Genomic DNA, 18637 nt, shown 5'->3' with positions numbered 1-18637 from the left:
CATGTTTATATGAATATATATACTTCTACATAAACAGATACGAGTTTTCCCTCTGTTTAAAATTTTTACAAAAATGGGACCATACTAGACTAGCTGCTTTATTTAACAATGTATCATAGACCTCTTTCTGGGGTAATTCATATAGCTCAAACTCATTCTTTTAATAGTTACATTATATTTTATATGAGTCTAACATTATTAATGAAGCCATTTTCCATTTGATAGACATTCAGGTTGTTTCCAGTTTCTTACTCTTACAAATACTTCTTTAATAAACACCATTGAACAATTGTACTTTCATGCTTATTGTTTCTCTAAAATAAACTCCTAAAGGTGGGATTGAAGGACCAAAGAGTAAGCACATCTGTTATTTTCATAGATGATACCAGATTATATGCCAAAATGTCATAGGATTCATATGCAAATAACAGTGTGGGAGAATGTCCTTTCCTCACACTCTCAGTGGTATTGTCCGTTGACACTATAAGTAATTTTTTGACAATTTGGTAGGTATAAGGTGATATCTTATTTATTTTCCCTGAGTACATGGAAACTTAAAAATCTTATTATATATTTATTGGCCCTTTTTACTCCTTCTTTGAATTGTCTGCTCTTACCCTATACCTGATTTTCTGTCGGGTTCTTTATTTTGTTTCTTATCAGTCTTGTGGGAGATTGTTGTATATATTTTGCAGTATTTTCTGTATTTTCTTATTATTTCACTTCATGCAGAATGGCAGATATTAAGTAATCAGATTCTTTGAAATTATACTTTGCTAGATTAAGTTTCTCTTGCCATGGATTCTTATGCCATTTATTAGTGATGTTGAGGAACATGGACAAGTCATACATATGTTTGTATATGATGCCACATACAATAAATTATAAAAATATAACATACTATTATATATAATAGAATGTAGTAAGCTAAAGTAGTTGCAAAATATGGATACTTTCTTAAGTCTTAAATTCTTCATTTTGGAAAGCATTATTAAAACTTATTGCTATGGAGATTGAGTTATTTGTAGTGAGGTGGATGGACCTAGAGTCTGTCATACAGAGTGAAATAAGTCAGAAAGAGAAAAACAAATACCGTATGCTAACGCATATATATGGAATCTAAAAAAAAAAATGGTTCTGAAGAACTTAGGGGCAGGACAGGAATAAAGACGCAGACATAGAGAATGGACTTGAGGACACAGGGAGGGGGAAGGGTAAGCTGGGATGAAGTGAGAGAGTGGCATGGACATATATACACTACCAAATGTAAAGTAGATAGCTGGTGGGAAGCAGCTGCATAGCACAGGGAGATCAGCTCGATGCTTTGTGTCCACCTAGAGGGGTGGGATAGGGAGGGTGGGAGAGAGACACAAGAGGAAGGAGATATGGGGATATATGTATGTGTATAGCTGATTCACTTTGTTATAAAGCAGAAACTAACACACCATTGTAAAGCAATTATACTCCAATAAAGATGTTAAAAAAATAAAGACTTATTGCTATGATCACTACTTTTGCTTTTTTTGTTAAAGTAAAATCATATTTTATGGTATTCATCAAGTCATCCTATTAAGTTTGGTAAATTTATTATTATATCCACCTATCCCTTTATTCCCTTCACAGTGTATTTTTTCAACATAAGAAAAATTTTCGAACATACAGAAAAGTTGAAACAATTGTACAGTCAACACTCATATACCCACCATCCGATTCTCTAGTTAACATGTTATTCTCTTTGCTGTGTCATTTATCTCTTTTTTAATGCATCAATCCAGTTTATTTTTTGATGCATTTCAAAGTAATTTGCAGACATAAGTACATCTCCTAAACACTTCAATGAATGAACATCAGTATCTAGAGTCAAATATTTGTTTAGAATTCTCTTATTTTTGAGGTAAATTATATTCAATGAAATGGGCAACCTAGGTGTATCATTTCATGAGTTTTGGCTAACACATAAACTGCATAACCTTAAGTCCCTCTTAAAATCAAGACCATTACCTTTTTTGCAGAAATCTCCCTCATGCTCTTTCCCAGTCGATCCTCACCCCCAACCCCACCCCAGAAGTCCTGATTTTTTCCACCATAGATTAATTGTGCCTGTTCTAGAACTTCAGATAAATGCAATAATATGTTTACTCTTGTACATACTATTTGTTTTTGAGATTCATCCATGTTGCATATGTCAGTGGTTTATTCCTTTTTAATGCTTAGTATTATGGGATGACATAGACATTTTTGAAAATATGAATTTCCAGTTGCAGCACCATTTTTTTTTTAAAGGTGGCTTTGGTGTCTTTGTCAAAAATCAAATGAGTATAAATGTGGATTTACTTCTGAGCTTTGTGTTCAGTACTTGGTAGTGTGGTGTGAAGTAAGCATTTTTTTTTCCTCATACTAATTTCCAGTTGTTGCAGAACCTTTTTTTTTTTTTTTTTGCGGTACGTGGGCCTCTCACTGTTGTGGCCTCTCACGTTGCGGAGCACAGGCTCCGGACGCTCAGGCTCAGCGGCCATGGCTCACGGGCCCAGCTGCTCCACGGCATGTGGGATCTTCCCGGACCAGGGCACGAACCCGTGTCCACTGCATCGGCAGGCAGACTCTCTGCGCCACCAGGGAAGCCCCCAGAACTATTTTTTGAAAACAGTTTTGCTTTCCATTTGGATTGCTTTGCTGCCTTTATCAAAAATCAAATGAAGAGCTTCCGGAGCCTGTGCTCCGCAACAGGAGAGACCTGCGTACCGCAAAAAAAAAAAAAAAAAAAAATCAATTGACCATGTAAATGTGGTTTATTTCTGGACTTTCTATTTAATTCTGATAATATTATTTGTCATTCTTTATGTCAGTACCATATTCTTTTGTTTACTATATATAGCTTTATAGTAAATCTTGAAGTCATATAGTATAAGTCCTCCAATTTTGTTCTTTTTCAAGATTAGATTCTAGATTCTTTGCCATTTCCACTTAAGTGATAGAATCTGCTTGTCTCTTTCTATAATAAAGCCTATGCAATTTTGATTAGGATTTTATTGAATCTACAGATCTATTGGGAAGAATGTCAGTTCCTAACAATATTGAACCTTCCAATCCATGAACAAATGACATGAATCCATAAACAAATTTCACCATTTGTTTAGATTTTCTTCAATTTCTCTCAGTAATGTTTTATAGTTTTCAATGCCACATTGAGCTTTTAATGGATTTTAAAACTGTAATTCTTCTTTCCTTTTTTCCTAATAGGCTCTGGATCAGTATCACTATATGAGGTGGAAAGATGTCAACAACTGTCGGCTACAAGTAAGACCATTTTCATTTTTGTATTATGGGCACAAGAGTGAGTATTATGAAGTCTGTCCTTATACTTATCTATCCACGAGGGCAAAAACATATCCGTGTTAATTTTAATCAATTCACACTATGTATTTAGTGGTGTGTCCATAAAGGAATTCCTTAAAATATGCCCCAAAACTTTAATGTTAGAAATGATAGTTAATCTATCAGATACCCACCTTCTGATACTTCAGCTAAGATTTTTAAAAAATTAACTATTTCTAAGCACAAGTCTATTAAATAAAATTCTGTAATATACTATTATAAAGATATGATTTTCTCATTATTGGAGAAAGGACGTATAATTATGAAATGGGCTAGAAGAAAGAAGCTGTGGTATTGTATTAGAATTGGAGGTGTCAGTATGTACTCATGGTTTTAGAGACAGATACAGAAATAGATATATGGGTGTTTGTATATATGTATTCACTCACATATACATTCATACACATGCAGGTGCACGTGTATAAGTATAGGTATTGACATGTGTGCATATGTGCCTGAGCTCTGTTGATGAAAGGGCATAAAAACAAGGACACCCAGTAGCAATGAGTACACCTAGTGCACAGATCTTAGTTTATAAATAATATCCCCAATCAGGGCTTCTTGGAGAAATAGCAGATTCCAGGGTTGAGACAGGAGAATTATAAGGTGATTCTGGAACATCTTGTTGTGTCAGAAAGTAGAGAATTTCTCAGGTTAATGGTGGCAGATGTCAAATCTCATACAATTTGAGTATCAAAATAAAAATTACTAGTGATGGCATAGAACTGATTGAATAAAGTAGGAATCTATTAGTCCATATGGATAGTAAATAAATGAACAAAACAAATAAATAAATAAATGAGGTTGAATGGAAAGCTGTTATTTAAAATAGAATGGCAGCTGATAAATGTAAAAGGAATAATGAAGTTAGGGAAAAATCACCATTTTTCAATCATGATAGTAATTGTTTAGTTGCTAATCGTCAATGGATCTTAAACTAGCAGGATCCTAAATGTTTAATGAAATTGGGATATATATATTTTGTCAAATACTTTCTTATTAGTTATAAAGGGGGAAATAATAAGTTTATAGTGGAGAAACCTGCTGAACACCACCTTAATCAGCTGAGCAAAGTTAACATACCCAGGAATGAAAACACTGATATCATGTGCCTTTCGATGTCATGCAAGGAGAAGGCCACAATATCACTTACACAGTAGTATTCCTACCAAAAATGCGTAATTGGTATCTGATCATGAGAAAAACCAGACACACCCAAATAAATGGCCTCTACTCCTCAAATATATTAGCGTCCTGAAAGACAAAGAAGAGCTGAGGAACCATTCTCTACACTGAAGGACTCCAAAGAGACAGGAAAAATAAATGCTACACATGGTTCAGGATTGGGTCCTAGACCTGAAAATAAAATGCTAAATAAGGGCATTATGGGGATAGTTGGAGAAATTTGAATAATGTCTGTTGATTCGGTGATAATCAATGTTAAATTTACATCGTAATATGTTAATGAAATTGCTTGTTCTTGTGAAATACATACTGAAGTACTTAGGGATAAAGGGACAAAATGTCTGGAAGTTACTATCACGTATCTGCAAGGTTTATGTATATATGGAGAGATAGAGATAATGACAGATGGAGATGATGATAAATGTGGCAAAATGTTACCAAAACTGACAATTAATACAACTGAATTGGATTTGATTGCGTATGTTTGTTTCACGGGGATTCATGCCATGAATATACTTATATCCTTGCAGATTGCTCTAACTTAATTCAAAAATTCTTTATAGTACTTACGGATCATCAGTATTTGGAGAAAACCCCACTGTGTGCTATTTTGAAACAAGAAGCTCCTCAACAATATCGTATCCGAGCAAAATTGAGGTCATATAAGCCCAGAAGACTCTTTCAGTCTGTTAAACTTTATTGTACTAAATGTCATTCACTGTAAGTATTTTCCATAACAAAACCAAAGTTTTCATTTCATGAAATTTGTGTATATATGTTTTCTTATGTGTCAGTTTAAGTCCTGACAATGAGTAAATTGTGATTTTAATGTATTTTGAAAGAATGGTAATCTTTTTAAGAGAAGACACTAATTCTTAGAAAATAAATCCTTTTGATGTTTCTTAGTAATAATAAATAAAAGTAGTTGCTGTTTTCAGATCTGACATTCAATTTAGTAGCTCTGATAAATGCAAACAAATAATAACTGTGAAAAGCTGTATAGCACAGGGAGCTCTGCTGGGTTCTCTGTGATGGCCTAGTTGGGTGGGATGGGACCGAGGGGAGGTCCAAGAGGGAGGGGATGTGTGTATGCGTATGGCTGATTCACTTCGCTGTGCAGCAGAAACTAACACAACTTTGTAAAGCAATTATACTCCAATAAAAAATAAATAAATAAATATAATAATTTTTAAAAAAGAAAATATTTGGGGGGGCTTTCTCATTTGTCACAAAAAAAATCTTGAAAGTAAACCATTATTAGCTAAAATTCTTAAATAGAAAAGATTTCTGGTTAGTTGAAATTCCTAATTAAGTGTTAAGAGAAAGCCTTGTTGGAAATTCCTATCCTGCTTAATAACTACCATACAGTGGACATAATTTGAACTTTTGTTGGTAATTAAGGATTTCTCAGTTCCTCAAAAGCTTTATTCTAAACATCAATTATTTTATAAATAAGTAAATAAATTTATAAGACATTAGAATGAATATGTACTTACTAACTCAAGACATTTTCTGAAAATTATTTTTAATCCCTCTTCTTTTTTATGCAATTTGACTATCTTCCCTCTATATATGTAACATGAATGTGTATATACATCTCCATTATATTTATGTGTGTGTACATTGTGTGTGTGTTGTGTACACTAATGTACACAATCCCCTTCACAATCTAAGTATAATACTGTTTGTGGAGATTTTTGATCATCAGATCTCCTTATATAAAACAGGGGACCATCTTCTACCCATTTGGGCTTGAAATGGTAGTTGGAATTAAAATATAAGTACAGATTTTAGGTAGTTCTTGAAGTATTATCAGATTATAGTTCGTAAAATTCTGTTAAAATCATATAGCTTTGCCAAACAAAACCACCCTCTATGATAATTTTTTAAACAAATAGGGAAATCATCTTAGAAATGTTAAGAGGTTTTACCTAAATTTACACAGCTGATTGGTGACAGAACCAAGACAAGGAAATAGACCTTTTGATTCTAGATTATGCGATTTCTACTGTATCATATTTTACCATATGACTTTTGAAAATTATATTCTAGATTAAAAGGAATCAAATGGAATATTGGTTTGTAAAGTAGGTACCCTATGAAAGTGATATTACTTAAGTGGTAAGTGGATATTTAGCTGGAGTGAAGACAAGGCTCCTGCTGGGAAGTTTAGCATTCCTTACAGAGGAGAACAGTTTGGTGCTAGAAATAATGGTGTCACAAAACCAGGCAAGGAAATTGCTGGTGGTTAATGTAATTATTATATGGATCTAATTAGCCATAAAATGTCATCAAATATCTTTCTATTGAATGAGCCATGTAATCTGCAGAGTGAATTATCTCCATGTTTTAAAATAAGTAGCCGGTTCATAAGCATATAAACAACTTTTTTATTGGATAGTTTGTTAAATTTGAATTTCCAAGCTTATACCAATTGTTTTTGTATTATTTCGTTGTCAATGATTTTAGGCAAGAAGTTCCACATGAGGGTGATTTGGATATAATTTTGCAAAAGGGTGCAACCAAAACCCCAGATAGCAAACTACAAAATACATCATTATATGATTCAAAAATCTGGACCACTAAAGATCAAGGAGAACGAAAAGTAGCTGTTCATTTTGTGAAAAATAATGGTATTCTCCCACTTTCAAATGACTGTCTAATTTTGATAGAAGGTATGATATTTAAGTTGCTGTTCTATTAGAATATAGCTTTTGCTTATATGTTTCTCTGATTGATTATTGTTAAATATATTTTAGGGGCAACCTGGGACATATAAAGTCAAAATACTGTTAATTTAAATTTCAAGTAATGTAATATATATAGCAACTAGATTCAAATATATACATATACACATATATATGTAAATTTATCTGAATGACATTTTGAAATTACACATTAAACTCAAGTGTTTGCCTTTGTCCATCTTGTTGGATTCCTACATGTCATCTTAATGAGACCCAAGGTGATTGCTGAGCTTAATAATAATCAAGAAGCTGCTTGTTATGTATAGTTGCTGTTATCTTGGCCTCTGGATGTCACTCTTGTTTCATAAAAATAGAATGAAAGTCATCTATTGATAGCTAAATCAAGTAAAGATAACCTGACATATTTTAAGAGAATGAAACTTTGAGTCAAATTTACTTTTGCATTTCTTTTATACTTTTGTCTTATTTTATCTAATATTTATCTAATAATCCATAATAAAAGGGGATCATCATCTTTAATTTGCATTAGAGAAATCTTTCATTTTGTGAATGAACTGATCTTTCTTACAATGGATTATGATCATTTTTATTCCTGGCATTTTTCTGTTTATAAAAGTAACACATAGGGGCTTCCCTGGTGGCGCAGTGGTTGAGAGTCTGCCTGCCGATGCAGGGGACACAGGTTCGTGCCCCGGTCCGGGAAGATCCCACATGCCATGAAGCGGCTGGGCCCATGAGCCATGGCCGCTGAGCCTGTGCGTCCGGAGCCTGTGCTCCGCAACCGGAGAGGCCACAACAGTGAGAGGCCCGCGTACCGCAAAAAAAAAAAAAAAAAAAAAAAAAAGTAACACATAATCATTTTAAAAAATAATGTATATATGTGAATACACATGTATATAAACATTGATATTATTTTTATGAACATGACTTGTTTTAATACATTTATAGCATACCAGAAACTATTTTAATTAATTTAATCATCACAACAATCCTGTGAAGTTGGTACTATTATAAGCTGTTTTTTATACATGAGAAAACTGAACCACACAGGAGATAAATGTCTTTCCTAGTACAGGTAGTGGGTGGTGAAACTGAATGGCTTCCAGTTTTTTACATAGCAACTCTGTGTTGAACTTTATCTCCCCCCTGAAGTGTAATTGGGCACAAGGAATTAAGTGAATGTTGCCCAATTACTTTCTAGTAAAGTTATCATAATATGCACATGCTTTAGCAGCATGTGAGATTATCTGTTCACCTACCCTCCTCATAATATACTAGAGCTTTAAAAAAATTTGGGCATTTTGATGAGTGAGATGTGACATCTTATTCCATTAGCAGTATTTTAATCTGTACCAGGAGATAGATGCAAAAACAGAAGGACACAGACACACACACACACATACATATGGAATAAATCTATTTCTATGGCCTAAAAATAAAATAAAGCTGTGATTCTATCAGGCTTTATTAGAACTGTCCTTGTAGGGCCAACTAAGAGGATGTCACGTATGCCTTCGGCTCCTTCTGTGCTTTGCTGCCTCCCACAGAATTCTATGCTGAAGCCATGTTGGGCTTGATGGTCCAAAGGAAGCTTGAATAAAGAAGTCCCCTTAGTTCCTGATCCTATCTTTAATTACCAGTCAACCCTCAAGCTTTCAGTCTCACCTCCTATCGCAATTCCCATCCCACCCTCTAACCATATTGAACTGGTAATAATTCCTAAACCTAGTATATTCCTCTGTGCCTCTCTGCCATTCTATCACTGTTCTGAGAAATTCTGCTCTAATACGTCTTCAGAAGTAAACTCAATAATTCCCTTTATTCATCAATTCATATAAAATATTTAACAAACACCTACATGCATCAAGCACTTTTCTGATGTATCAGGCAGATTTGAGTGTTTCTTATTGCATACTATATGAACTTCTAGTAGAGCACTTCTTATATTATATTTGTGTTTTATCTGTCTGTTTGTAGATTTGTTTCTTTATTAGAATGTAAGTTCCCCAAGGTCAGAATACATGTTCTTTTAATCTATGTATCTTCAGCACCTAGAGTAGTAAACCTGGCGTGTAACTGGCTCTCAGTAAATATCTATTGAATATATAAGTACATCCAAAGTAGTAACAGTTTACCTTACAGAGCCTTTTAATAAAGTCAAATGAAAGTGTATGTGAAAGCACTTTAAAAGGGTTTCATCAAAATGTAAGCTATTTTTATTTTATCATATTTCTGAGTATTATAACTCTAAGCATAGGCTAAGATCTAACTGTAGGATGACATGGCAAACCTGTGGTTTCCAGCTATCACAGAGCTGAGGGAAGAGGTATGGGAGCTGGGCAAGTTAAAACACCATGAAACTTGCTGTTCTTATAAGATTTATCCACTTTTTTTGAATAAACACTCCTTAGATTGTTGCAAGCCTTTGGTTAATTTCTAGAGTTCTGAAAAAGTTGAATTTGACAATTTTTGCCAAAGTTGTTTTTGCTATTAGGGAGAAGTGTATTTTTGGACGTTCTTACTCTGCTATGCCAGAAATGCTTCCCCCTCACAATTGAATTTTAACATTACAAATTTTACACAAATTTTAGGAAATACTCAGAAGTATTTTTATAAATCATATTCTCTTTCCCTGGAGAGGAAGAATTATCAATCTAAGTGAAAAATACACCAGAAAAGGTACCAGTCGGTTTGAGTAATCAGAGATAATGCTGCCTTTTAATAATTGTGCACCGTTGAGCATACTCTTTCTTCTCAGCCAACATGATGGTTTTAATACCCACCCTGTCGTAGCATTAGGGTAAGTGTGATGGTTTTCATAGGAAAGAATGAATAAACACTGTACAGGAATTCCTGTTACATAAACTGTTTGCATCTATATTTAAGTTCAGTGTTAAACTGAAAAGATTTATTTCAAACTCAAAACTAAATTTGCCTAGACATTAGTAGTATATAGCAAATTTAATAATGGAAATCCTGTCATATTTTGACTCTGAACTTCTTTCTTTTTAGATCATTTGAACCAAAGTATTCCTGGCATAAAGAGCAATTATAAATTTTAAAAGACAGTTCATATTTCACAAACCTTATATTTTGCTCAAATCTCAGCATTTTTGCTCAGTGTTTTCTTTAATCAGTGAATAGGATCCTAAGCTTACAAATTATCATTTTTAACAATAAATGTATAAGTGCATTAAATCTCTTAAATTCATGATATTTGTTGTCTTTTTCTGTCAATCCCTTTAGTCCTTTACTGTTGCTCATGTGTTACTTAATAAGTACCCCAGTTTGCTTACTTTATATTTGTACTACTTGAAGGGTTTATTTGTTCTCTTTTAATAGGAGGTACACTTAATGAAATCTGTAAACTCTCAAACAAGTTTCATAGTGTAATTCCTGTGAGATCTGGCCATGAAGACCTGGAAGTCCTTGACCTTTCAGCACCATTCCTTATACAAGGAAAAATACATCACTATGGGTATGTTTTCGATAATGAGAATTTTGGGAATTTTTAATTTTATTTATTATTTTATTCCACTTGTTACTATATATTCAGTGGATACTTATTTAGTACCAATTTATAGGTACTAGATTTTTTGGTATATATCTATTCTTTGGATACCATATATACTGAGTGCCTACAGTATGCTAAGTTTAAGGCTGTCCCAAAGGCTAATATTCATTTGCTTTCTTTCATAACAATTTAGATGTTAGTTACAGAGAAAGTTCAGAGCTGTATCCTAGTAAAAGTTAAGTGATTGAATTCCAGAATTTCTGTGCCACAAAGTTATAAATGAGTTGCCACTGAGAAACTGGAAGATATCAGAATACATCAGGAGCTAGAAACAGATGTCTAAGTTTGCAAGGAGGCAATATAGATAGAATCACTGTTTCCACTTGATGAAACAATCACCCTGGAAGTGCTCTGCTTTGAGAAACCTTGGATTATAGAATACTTTCTGCTTTATTGGAAAATACCAAATTGTTTTTCTAATGATTGTAACATTTTATGGTCCAATCAGCTGTGTGTAAAAATTTGTTTATCCTGGGTTCTCTTCCACAGTTAGCTCTTGGTGTTAGTCTAACTTGTAATTTTGTTAGACTGATGAGCATCAGATAGTATCTATGTTGTTTTTGTTTGCATTTCCTAGATGACTAGGGAGTTTAAACAAGTCTCATGTTTATTGGCTATTTAGGTTTTCTCTTCTGTGAATTCCATATTCACATTTTTCTATTCAGTTACTGGTCTCTGTTTTGGTTCTTGTGTGTGTGTTTAGATGATTGTAAAAATTCTTTCTATATGAGAGATACTAAACATTTGTCAGTTATGTGCATTTCATCAAACTTCTAGTCTGTCCTGGACTTTTTAACTCTATGCTTCCTTTTGTTTTACAGATTTTTCAAATATTAATATAGTCATATTTACCAAAATGTTTGACAAGACAAACTTTTTGCAAAACTTTACTTAGATTTCTGGATCTGATGCTTTTTTAATGGAACAGAAACTAATGCTTCAGTTTCTTACTAGTTACACATCTTTTAAGGATTTCTGTTTCTTCTTGAATCTATTTTATTAATGAAAGTTTTCTAGAGAAGTATTTCATTTATCTTTTAAATTTAAATTTATTGAGATAAAATAATTCATAATACTTTCTGATTATTTTTAAATCTCCTCTTCATCTGTTCTTGAATCCACTTCATATTATTTGCTCCTTTTTTTCCCTTGGACTTTTTTGCCAAAGCAACTAGTTTTTGTTTTTGTTGATGCTCTCTATTTTTTTATTATTGTTCTTAACTTTATTTTCTTCCTTTACTTTCTGTAGGTTTCCTTGGCATTTCTTTTTTGTAATGTTTTTAATTGAATGCTTACCTCACTTAATTCATTATTTTTTAATATGTTTTTAAATATTTGTATTTAAGTCTGTAATATACCTCCTGAGAAAATAGCCATAGCTTTAACCGAAGATTTGATACGTAGTGTTTTTCTTGTCACTTCTAAATGTTTCACAATTCCTATTATGATTTCTTTGGCCCATGAATTAATTCACTGTGTATTTAAAATTTTTCCACACACTCATTTTTTAGGTGCTATGTTTTTGTTTGTATTTTAGTTAGATAACTTTTTAATCAAGTAGCGTGATGCATTTCATAATGATTCTTTGAGATTTGTTTAGTTTTGCTTTATCCTAGAATGTGTTTGTTCATAATTTGTACATATTACATAGATTTTAAAAAGAATGTGTATTCTTTAACAGTTGTGTTTAGTGTTTAATAGTGTTTAGTTAATGTCCATTAGACGAGCTTGTTAATCGTATCCAAAACTTATCTTTCCTTTGTAACTTTATCTGTCTAATCACTTCTTAGAGACTGTGCTTAACAGCCTCTGTGATTGTAGGTTTGTGACCTATTATTCTGTCAATGTGTACTTTATATGTTTTGAGTCCTTTTTGCTTGCTCATTCAGGTTCGGTATTTCATCTTCTGGTGAATTCATTGTACTGTATATCCTTATGTAATGACTTCATCTTCAATCGTGATTTTTTGCTGTAAGGTTTATTTTTTTCTCATTTTCTTATTACTATATCAGAGTTTTTTTGGTTGGTAATTGCACGGTGTATCTTATTCTCATCCCGTTGCTTTTATGTTTCTTTGTTGTTATATTTTAGTAGGTCTCATAAATAAATACTTATCAGTAGATTTTAGTTGTTTATTAATAGATGAGTTTAAAATATGTTAATTACTGAAACATTTAGGTTTTATTTCTATACGTATTTCTTCTTGTTTTCCACTTATCATACTATTATTGTTCCTTTTCCCACCCTTTTTTTTGTTATTACTTTATTTTTTTCCAGTCTTCTATTGGATTAATTTATTAAAATGTTCTCATTTTTCTCCTTTTTCCTCTTTTATTACTTCAGAAGTAATGAATTCTCTAATTTATGCTTATTACTCTTAATTTTTAATTTGTACACTTTTTAATTTGTAAACTTGCTCTATCAATGTCTAAAATTTAATATCACAGCCTTTTTTTTTAAAGAAACTAATACTCGTCCTTCAATTACCTTTTTCTGTTAAAGAAAAAACTTCTATGTATTTAAAGAGTGGAAGGGGATAACATTTAATATAGTTACCCTCTGTTTTCCCCCAGATTGCAAATGAAAAGGAATCTGCATGAACCTTTTGAATGTTGATTTTTATATTTTTTATCCAAGCATATTTTCTCATCAACATCTCCTAGACATTAATACATATAGTAAAAAGTAAATTGCTTATACTTAAAATGTTTGTATGTAAGTAAAGCAAAATACCTATACTAGATAATATGCAATTTTAGTGTATTATGTAATTTTAGATTGATTTGTATACAAAGGATAACTATAGTACTAGGCATCATAAACTCTGATCCTCTAAATATGTGCTAGTACTGACTTCCTTAGAATAATTTTCTCCTGTTGCTATATTTATAAAATTAAGATCTTGGCTATTCCATATTGTTCACAGAGCCATAAAATGAAAGAGTCCTTAGAGTTTGTCTCTTTAGACTTTTTGTTTTACCAGATAAGGAAATTAGCCAAATTAATTAACAATCTGCACCTGGAACCTCTCTCATTGTCGACTTAGAGTTGTTTATTCTGAACTGTACTATCTTTTTAGATTGCTTCTATTGTAAGAAGCTTATTTTTTTAATAATTCTGTTTGTAATATGCATATTACAATATAGGAAGTGCAGTGCTCTTTTGTTTAATAATATACTTTTTAAACTGCATGCTTGAATGGCAAAAATGTTATAATAATTAAATGAGTTGTAATAATTACTTATAATAAATCATTTTTTTCTTTTCTTAATTTAGATGTAAACAGTGTTCTAGTTTGAGACCAATACAGAATCTAAATTCCCTGGTTGATAAAACATCGTGGATTCCTTCTTCTGTGGCAGAAGGTTAGCTAAGTTTCTGTGTCCTGTCATTGTAACTGTCTTTGTATAGTGATCTCACTGAGAATATTTCAGTATTTGTGGATATTGTAAAACCAGAGCAAAGGCTGAACTAAAGTTTAATTGTCCTTAAGTAAAACCATTCACAGTGGTCATAATAAAAGTATAAATGTTTAAAATAATTGAAAACTTACTTTCAAGCATCTACCAATGTTTTTCAATTATTACATTTTAATTATTTAGTAATCATAAATACAACTTGTGAAAAATCTCTCCAGTTTATAGTATCTTGGTATTGAACAGAGTTGTAGAGATAGCTATTACAACTTTTTACCCAATACAAGTCTTTAGCTGGAGCAACAAGAATCTTTTTATATCACGTTATTAACTGTGGTCATCCAGCCTTGGCTTAAAACTCTTCAGTGACTGGGGACTCGTTACATTGCAAGGTAACATATCTTACTTTTTAGGTGCAGTACTTAACAGTGAGGCAAAATCTGCTTACCTATAATTTTAACATGGGCCACATTCTGTGTACTAGAATTAAAGTACATCTGTTCCCTCTTCTATAAAATCAACAGACTGTACATTTGAAGATAATCTGTCAAGTCTTCATTGAGTATTTATTTCTCCAAGCAGGTACCCTCACTTCCTTTGGTACTTTCCCACATTCTTTACTATTTTATTTCTCCTCTTCAGTAAACATTCCATTTTACGAATGCTCTTCTCAAAGTTTGGTCCTCAAAGCTAGAAATAGAGCTGCAGGTGTTGGCCAATTCAGAATATGAAGAAAACCTTTATTTACCTAAGATTGGATACTGCTCCTACTTGCCTGAAAATTTTATTCTGTAGATATTTATTTGTATACTTGGTTTTGTTTTCTTTCTCTTTTAGTCCAGCTATATAATACTGCTAACTCAAATTTTGTTTGTGGTCCAGTGAAATTCCAGGTTACTTTTGCATAAGCTTCTTACTATGTGCTTCAAGCTTGGTCTCCTCATCCTGTACTAAATGTAGTTTTTTGTTTGCTTATATGGTCCCTCAGGGTAGGTTTTATGTTCATCCTTCTTGGTTTTAGCTCACAGTTTATGCCTATCGAGAACTTCTGAATCTTAAAAATCAATTCCTCTGTATTAGCAATTTCTCTCATGTCTGTATGCCCTAATTTATTTGTTTTACTTGCTCCCTTTATTACTGAATATGGATTCCACAAATGGAAGACAATATTCCATTATATAAGCGTATTGAATATCTTCCATTTCCAGACACAAAGTAAGATGTTCATTTTAACCTATAAATTTTCATATGATTTAGCATCTCTTTAATTTCTTCCTTTTTCCTCATCTTACCAAATTATGAAATCTCAGATTCTCACATCATTCAACCAGATGATATCTCTTAAAAAATAATCAATCCCTATGCTTAAAATACAAAGGAGAGAGACATGTTAAAAAATCCTAACTATTGAACTGTATGCTGTTTCTGAGTTGCCTTTCATGAATTGGTTTTTATGTTTTTATGTTTTTTATGTTTTTTATCAAGATCAACTCATTTTAAATATAATGCTGTATTAAATATTTAATATTTAATTTAAAAAAGATACTATTGCTCATTGTCCCTATACAGGTGTAGTCTAATGTTCCAAAATTACCCTTCTAAAATGAGCTTAATATATTGGTATTAGAGAACAGAAAGGGATACGTTTTTTTAATCTCTTGAGTTATTTTAGTAAACAAGACTAACAGGTATCTAATATCATAAAACAATTTTTTCTTTACTTTGATTAAGGCATAGGAGATTCATATGGTTTCAACTTTTTTCCTTCATTAGTACTGGGTATTATACCACTCCAACATGTGTTTGTGATGACATTTACTCTTGATGATGGAACAGGAGTATTGGAAGCTTACCTCATGGATTCTGTAAGTAATAGAGGTAGTGAAGATACTTCTAATTAAAAAATAGTACTTTGAAAAATTTTAATATATTTATTCATGCCTACTTTGTTACTGAGGAGATTTAAGGCAGCTCGGAAGAATAAATAAAAGACAAGCACATAAATCTTAAATTGTCTATGTATTTATCTCTCTTTTGATTTGACACTGTAAATCTTAGTATGTGAATAATGAAAAATTGAGGAAGTTCTATTCCAGGAGTCAAAGGCAGAGGTATGGCCACACCTTCAGGCATTATCTATTAGCATTTCACTGGGCTTTTTAAGCCTCCATATTTCATATTAGAGAGAATGAAATTACTTTGATCGGGAGATAGTTATTCTGTGTGAAGCTAGGTAGCTGTCCACAAGACCACCTTCATTTCTGACAGTACCAAGTTTGGAGGTTCCCAAGACCACCCTTACTTCTGACACCAGTTGAAAGTTCAGAGGTCCCCAAGAGCACCCTTAGTTTTGATAATTCACTAGAAAGACTCACAGAACTTATTGAAAGCTATTATGCTCACTGTTAACAATTTATTACAGCTAAAGGATATAGGTTAAAATCCTCAAGGGAAGAGGTGCATAGGGCAGAGTCCAGGAAAGTTTCTAACATGGAGCTTCCGTTTGTTCTCTTCCCATGGAGTAGTGGACAGTGTTACTTCCCTGGAAATGATATGTAACAGTACACGTGAAGTATTGCCAACCAGGGAAGCGCAACTGAGCCTTAGTGTCCAGAGGTTTTTTTGGAGCTTCATCATGTAGTCAGGGTTGGCTGCCCATGTGACTGGTCTCAATCTTCAGCCCCTCCAGTGGTCAAGTTAAAACCACATGCTCCAAACTCCCCACCCTAAATCACAATGTTAGAGTGACCCAGGGTCTCCAGGCAAAAAAGAATACTCCTATGAGGCATGACATTCCAAGGGCTTAGATTACCTCTCAGAAACTGAGGGCAAAGGCCAGTGAGGTTAAATTTTTTATTACACACATTGGGAAAAATCTGGGGTAAGGTTGAGGACAGTTTTTCTCCTGCCTAAATAAATTATTTATCCATTTAGTAAATAAGTATTTAATGAGCACTTACTATATGCCAAGTGCTACTCTTTGTGATGGGGATATAGCAATGAGTGAAACAAGCAGACTCCTTTCCCTCCTGGAACTTATAAATAGGAGAGGAGAAAAAAAATTAAACAAATAAATATATACTATATATTAAACTCTTTTAAACTTAACACTTAGACATTGTAGGTGCTCAATATATATGCTATCAAGGTAAGCCTCACTGTATTCTAATCATTATTCTTATCATTAAGTCAGAGTGGTTTGACTTGATTTTATATATATGTATCATAGCTGTTTTTAGATTAAAGTAGTAAATCAGATTTTAGAGTTTAGCACTCTAGTTTATGAATTCTATGATATTGATATGAAATAGTCTAGATTATTTTAATTAGATAATATTCAAATAATTTTATATTAATTATAGCTTCTGAAGAAGATAAAGATCATTTCCTTGTTTCTTCATATTTTTCTTAAGGAAAAATTTTTCCAGATTCCAGCATCAGAAGTCCTAACCAATGATGGCCTTCAGCAAAGTATGGATATGATCATGGATATGTTTTGTCCTCCAGGAGTAAAAATTGGTAGGCAGTAATATTTAACAATCCATTCATTCTTTTCCTTGAAATAATACCTAGCATATGGCTAAGCTATGGATGTTTAGAGGTATTAAAAACTTTGACATCTGAATCCAAATAAATCACTAAGTAGTGATTGATTATACTGTATGATCTACCTATTGATGAAAATAGTGGCAGGGATAAAATAGGTATGAATCATAATTCCTGAAATGAAAAAAGTTTTTGAAAATAGTTTGGAATATTGATATAACAAGGGGGAGGCAATTTTGATCACAAGCACATTTGATATGATGCTTATGCATACAAACAGTTGAAATTAAACCAACAGGGATGAAATTTTGACAAGAAACATTTCCTATAACAAACTCATTTAGCCTGTTTAATTCATTGATGAATTGTCTATTTAATATTAACTAGTTTCAGATTTTACAAGTTTTTATTTTACTAAATATTTTTGTCAGCTTTAGTTGTTTTCTGTGTAACATTTGATTCATCAACCAGTCTTCAGGTCAAATTGTATTGATTACACCTACTGCCACTGATTTTTCCTTTTGTGGCCATTATTTCTCTTTGCATTGAAACTTGCAGATCTAAGCCATTTTAAGACAACTTGACTTATAACAATTTTTCATCAGTAACAAATTTTACCACCTGCAGATCTAGCTGTTGTCAGTTTAACGTTTATAGGTTATTTTAAGTCAGGTTTTATTTTCCCCTGGTCAGTCTTTGCATTTTATAACAATTCCAAAAAGATAGTTTTTGTACATCCATAACTAAGTCTAACTTACATACTTTTATTTGATGTCAGCTTTTATTTTTGTTGGCTGCTTGGATTCTTTTGGATAAATTTCTGCAAATAAAAC

At 32.5% G+C, this 18637-nt stretch overlaps 1 protein-coding gene across 4 annotated transcripts in view; it reads left to right on the top strand.

Moving 5' to 3' along the window:
• POT1 (protection of telomeres 1) overlaps nucleotides 1-18637 on the top strand; it is an 83234-nt gene that overhangs the window by 60479 nt on the left and 4118 nt on the right. For all 4 annotated transcript variants that reach the window (XM_082631743.1, XM_082631742.1, XM_082631741.1 and 1 more), the window contains 7 exons: nucleotides 3241-3297; nucleotides 5124-5280; nucleotides 7030-7235; nucleotides 10611-10746; nucleotides 14119-14207; nucleotides 16032-16123; nucleotides 17672-17777. In XM_082631743.1, the coding sequence (XP_082487869.1) occupies nucleotides 3241-3297; nucleotides 5124-5280; nucleotides 7030-7235; nucleotides 10611-10746; nucleotides 14119-14207; nucleotides 16032-16123; nucleotides 17672-17777 (843 nt within the window). The remainder of the gene's footprint in view (nucleotides 1-3240; nucleotides 3298-5123; nucleotides 5281-7029; nucleotides 7236-10610; nucleotides 10747-14118; nucleotides 14208-16031; nucleotides 16124-17671; nucleotides 17778-18637) is intronic.

Source organism: Mesoplodon mirus (assembly GCF_964341445.2).
Source record: "Mesoplodon mirus genome assembly, chromosome: 9".
Classification (NCBI taxonomy): Eukaryota; Metazoa; Chordata; class Mammalia; order Artiodactyla; family Ziphiidae; genus Mesoplodon; species Mesoplodon mirus.
Note: the sequence above shows the minus strand (reverse complement) of the source record. Positions and strands in the feature narration are given on the sequence as shown.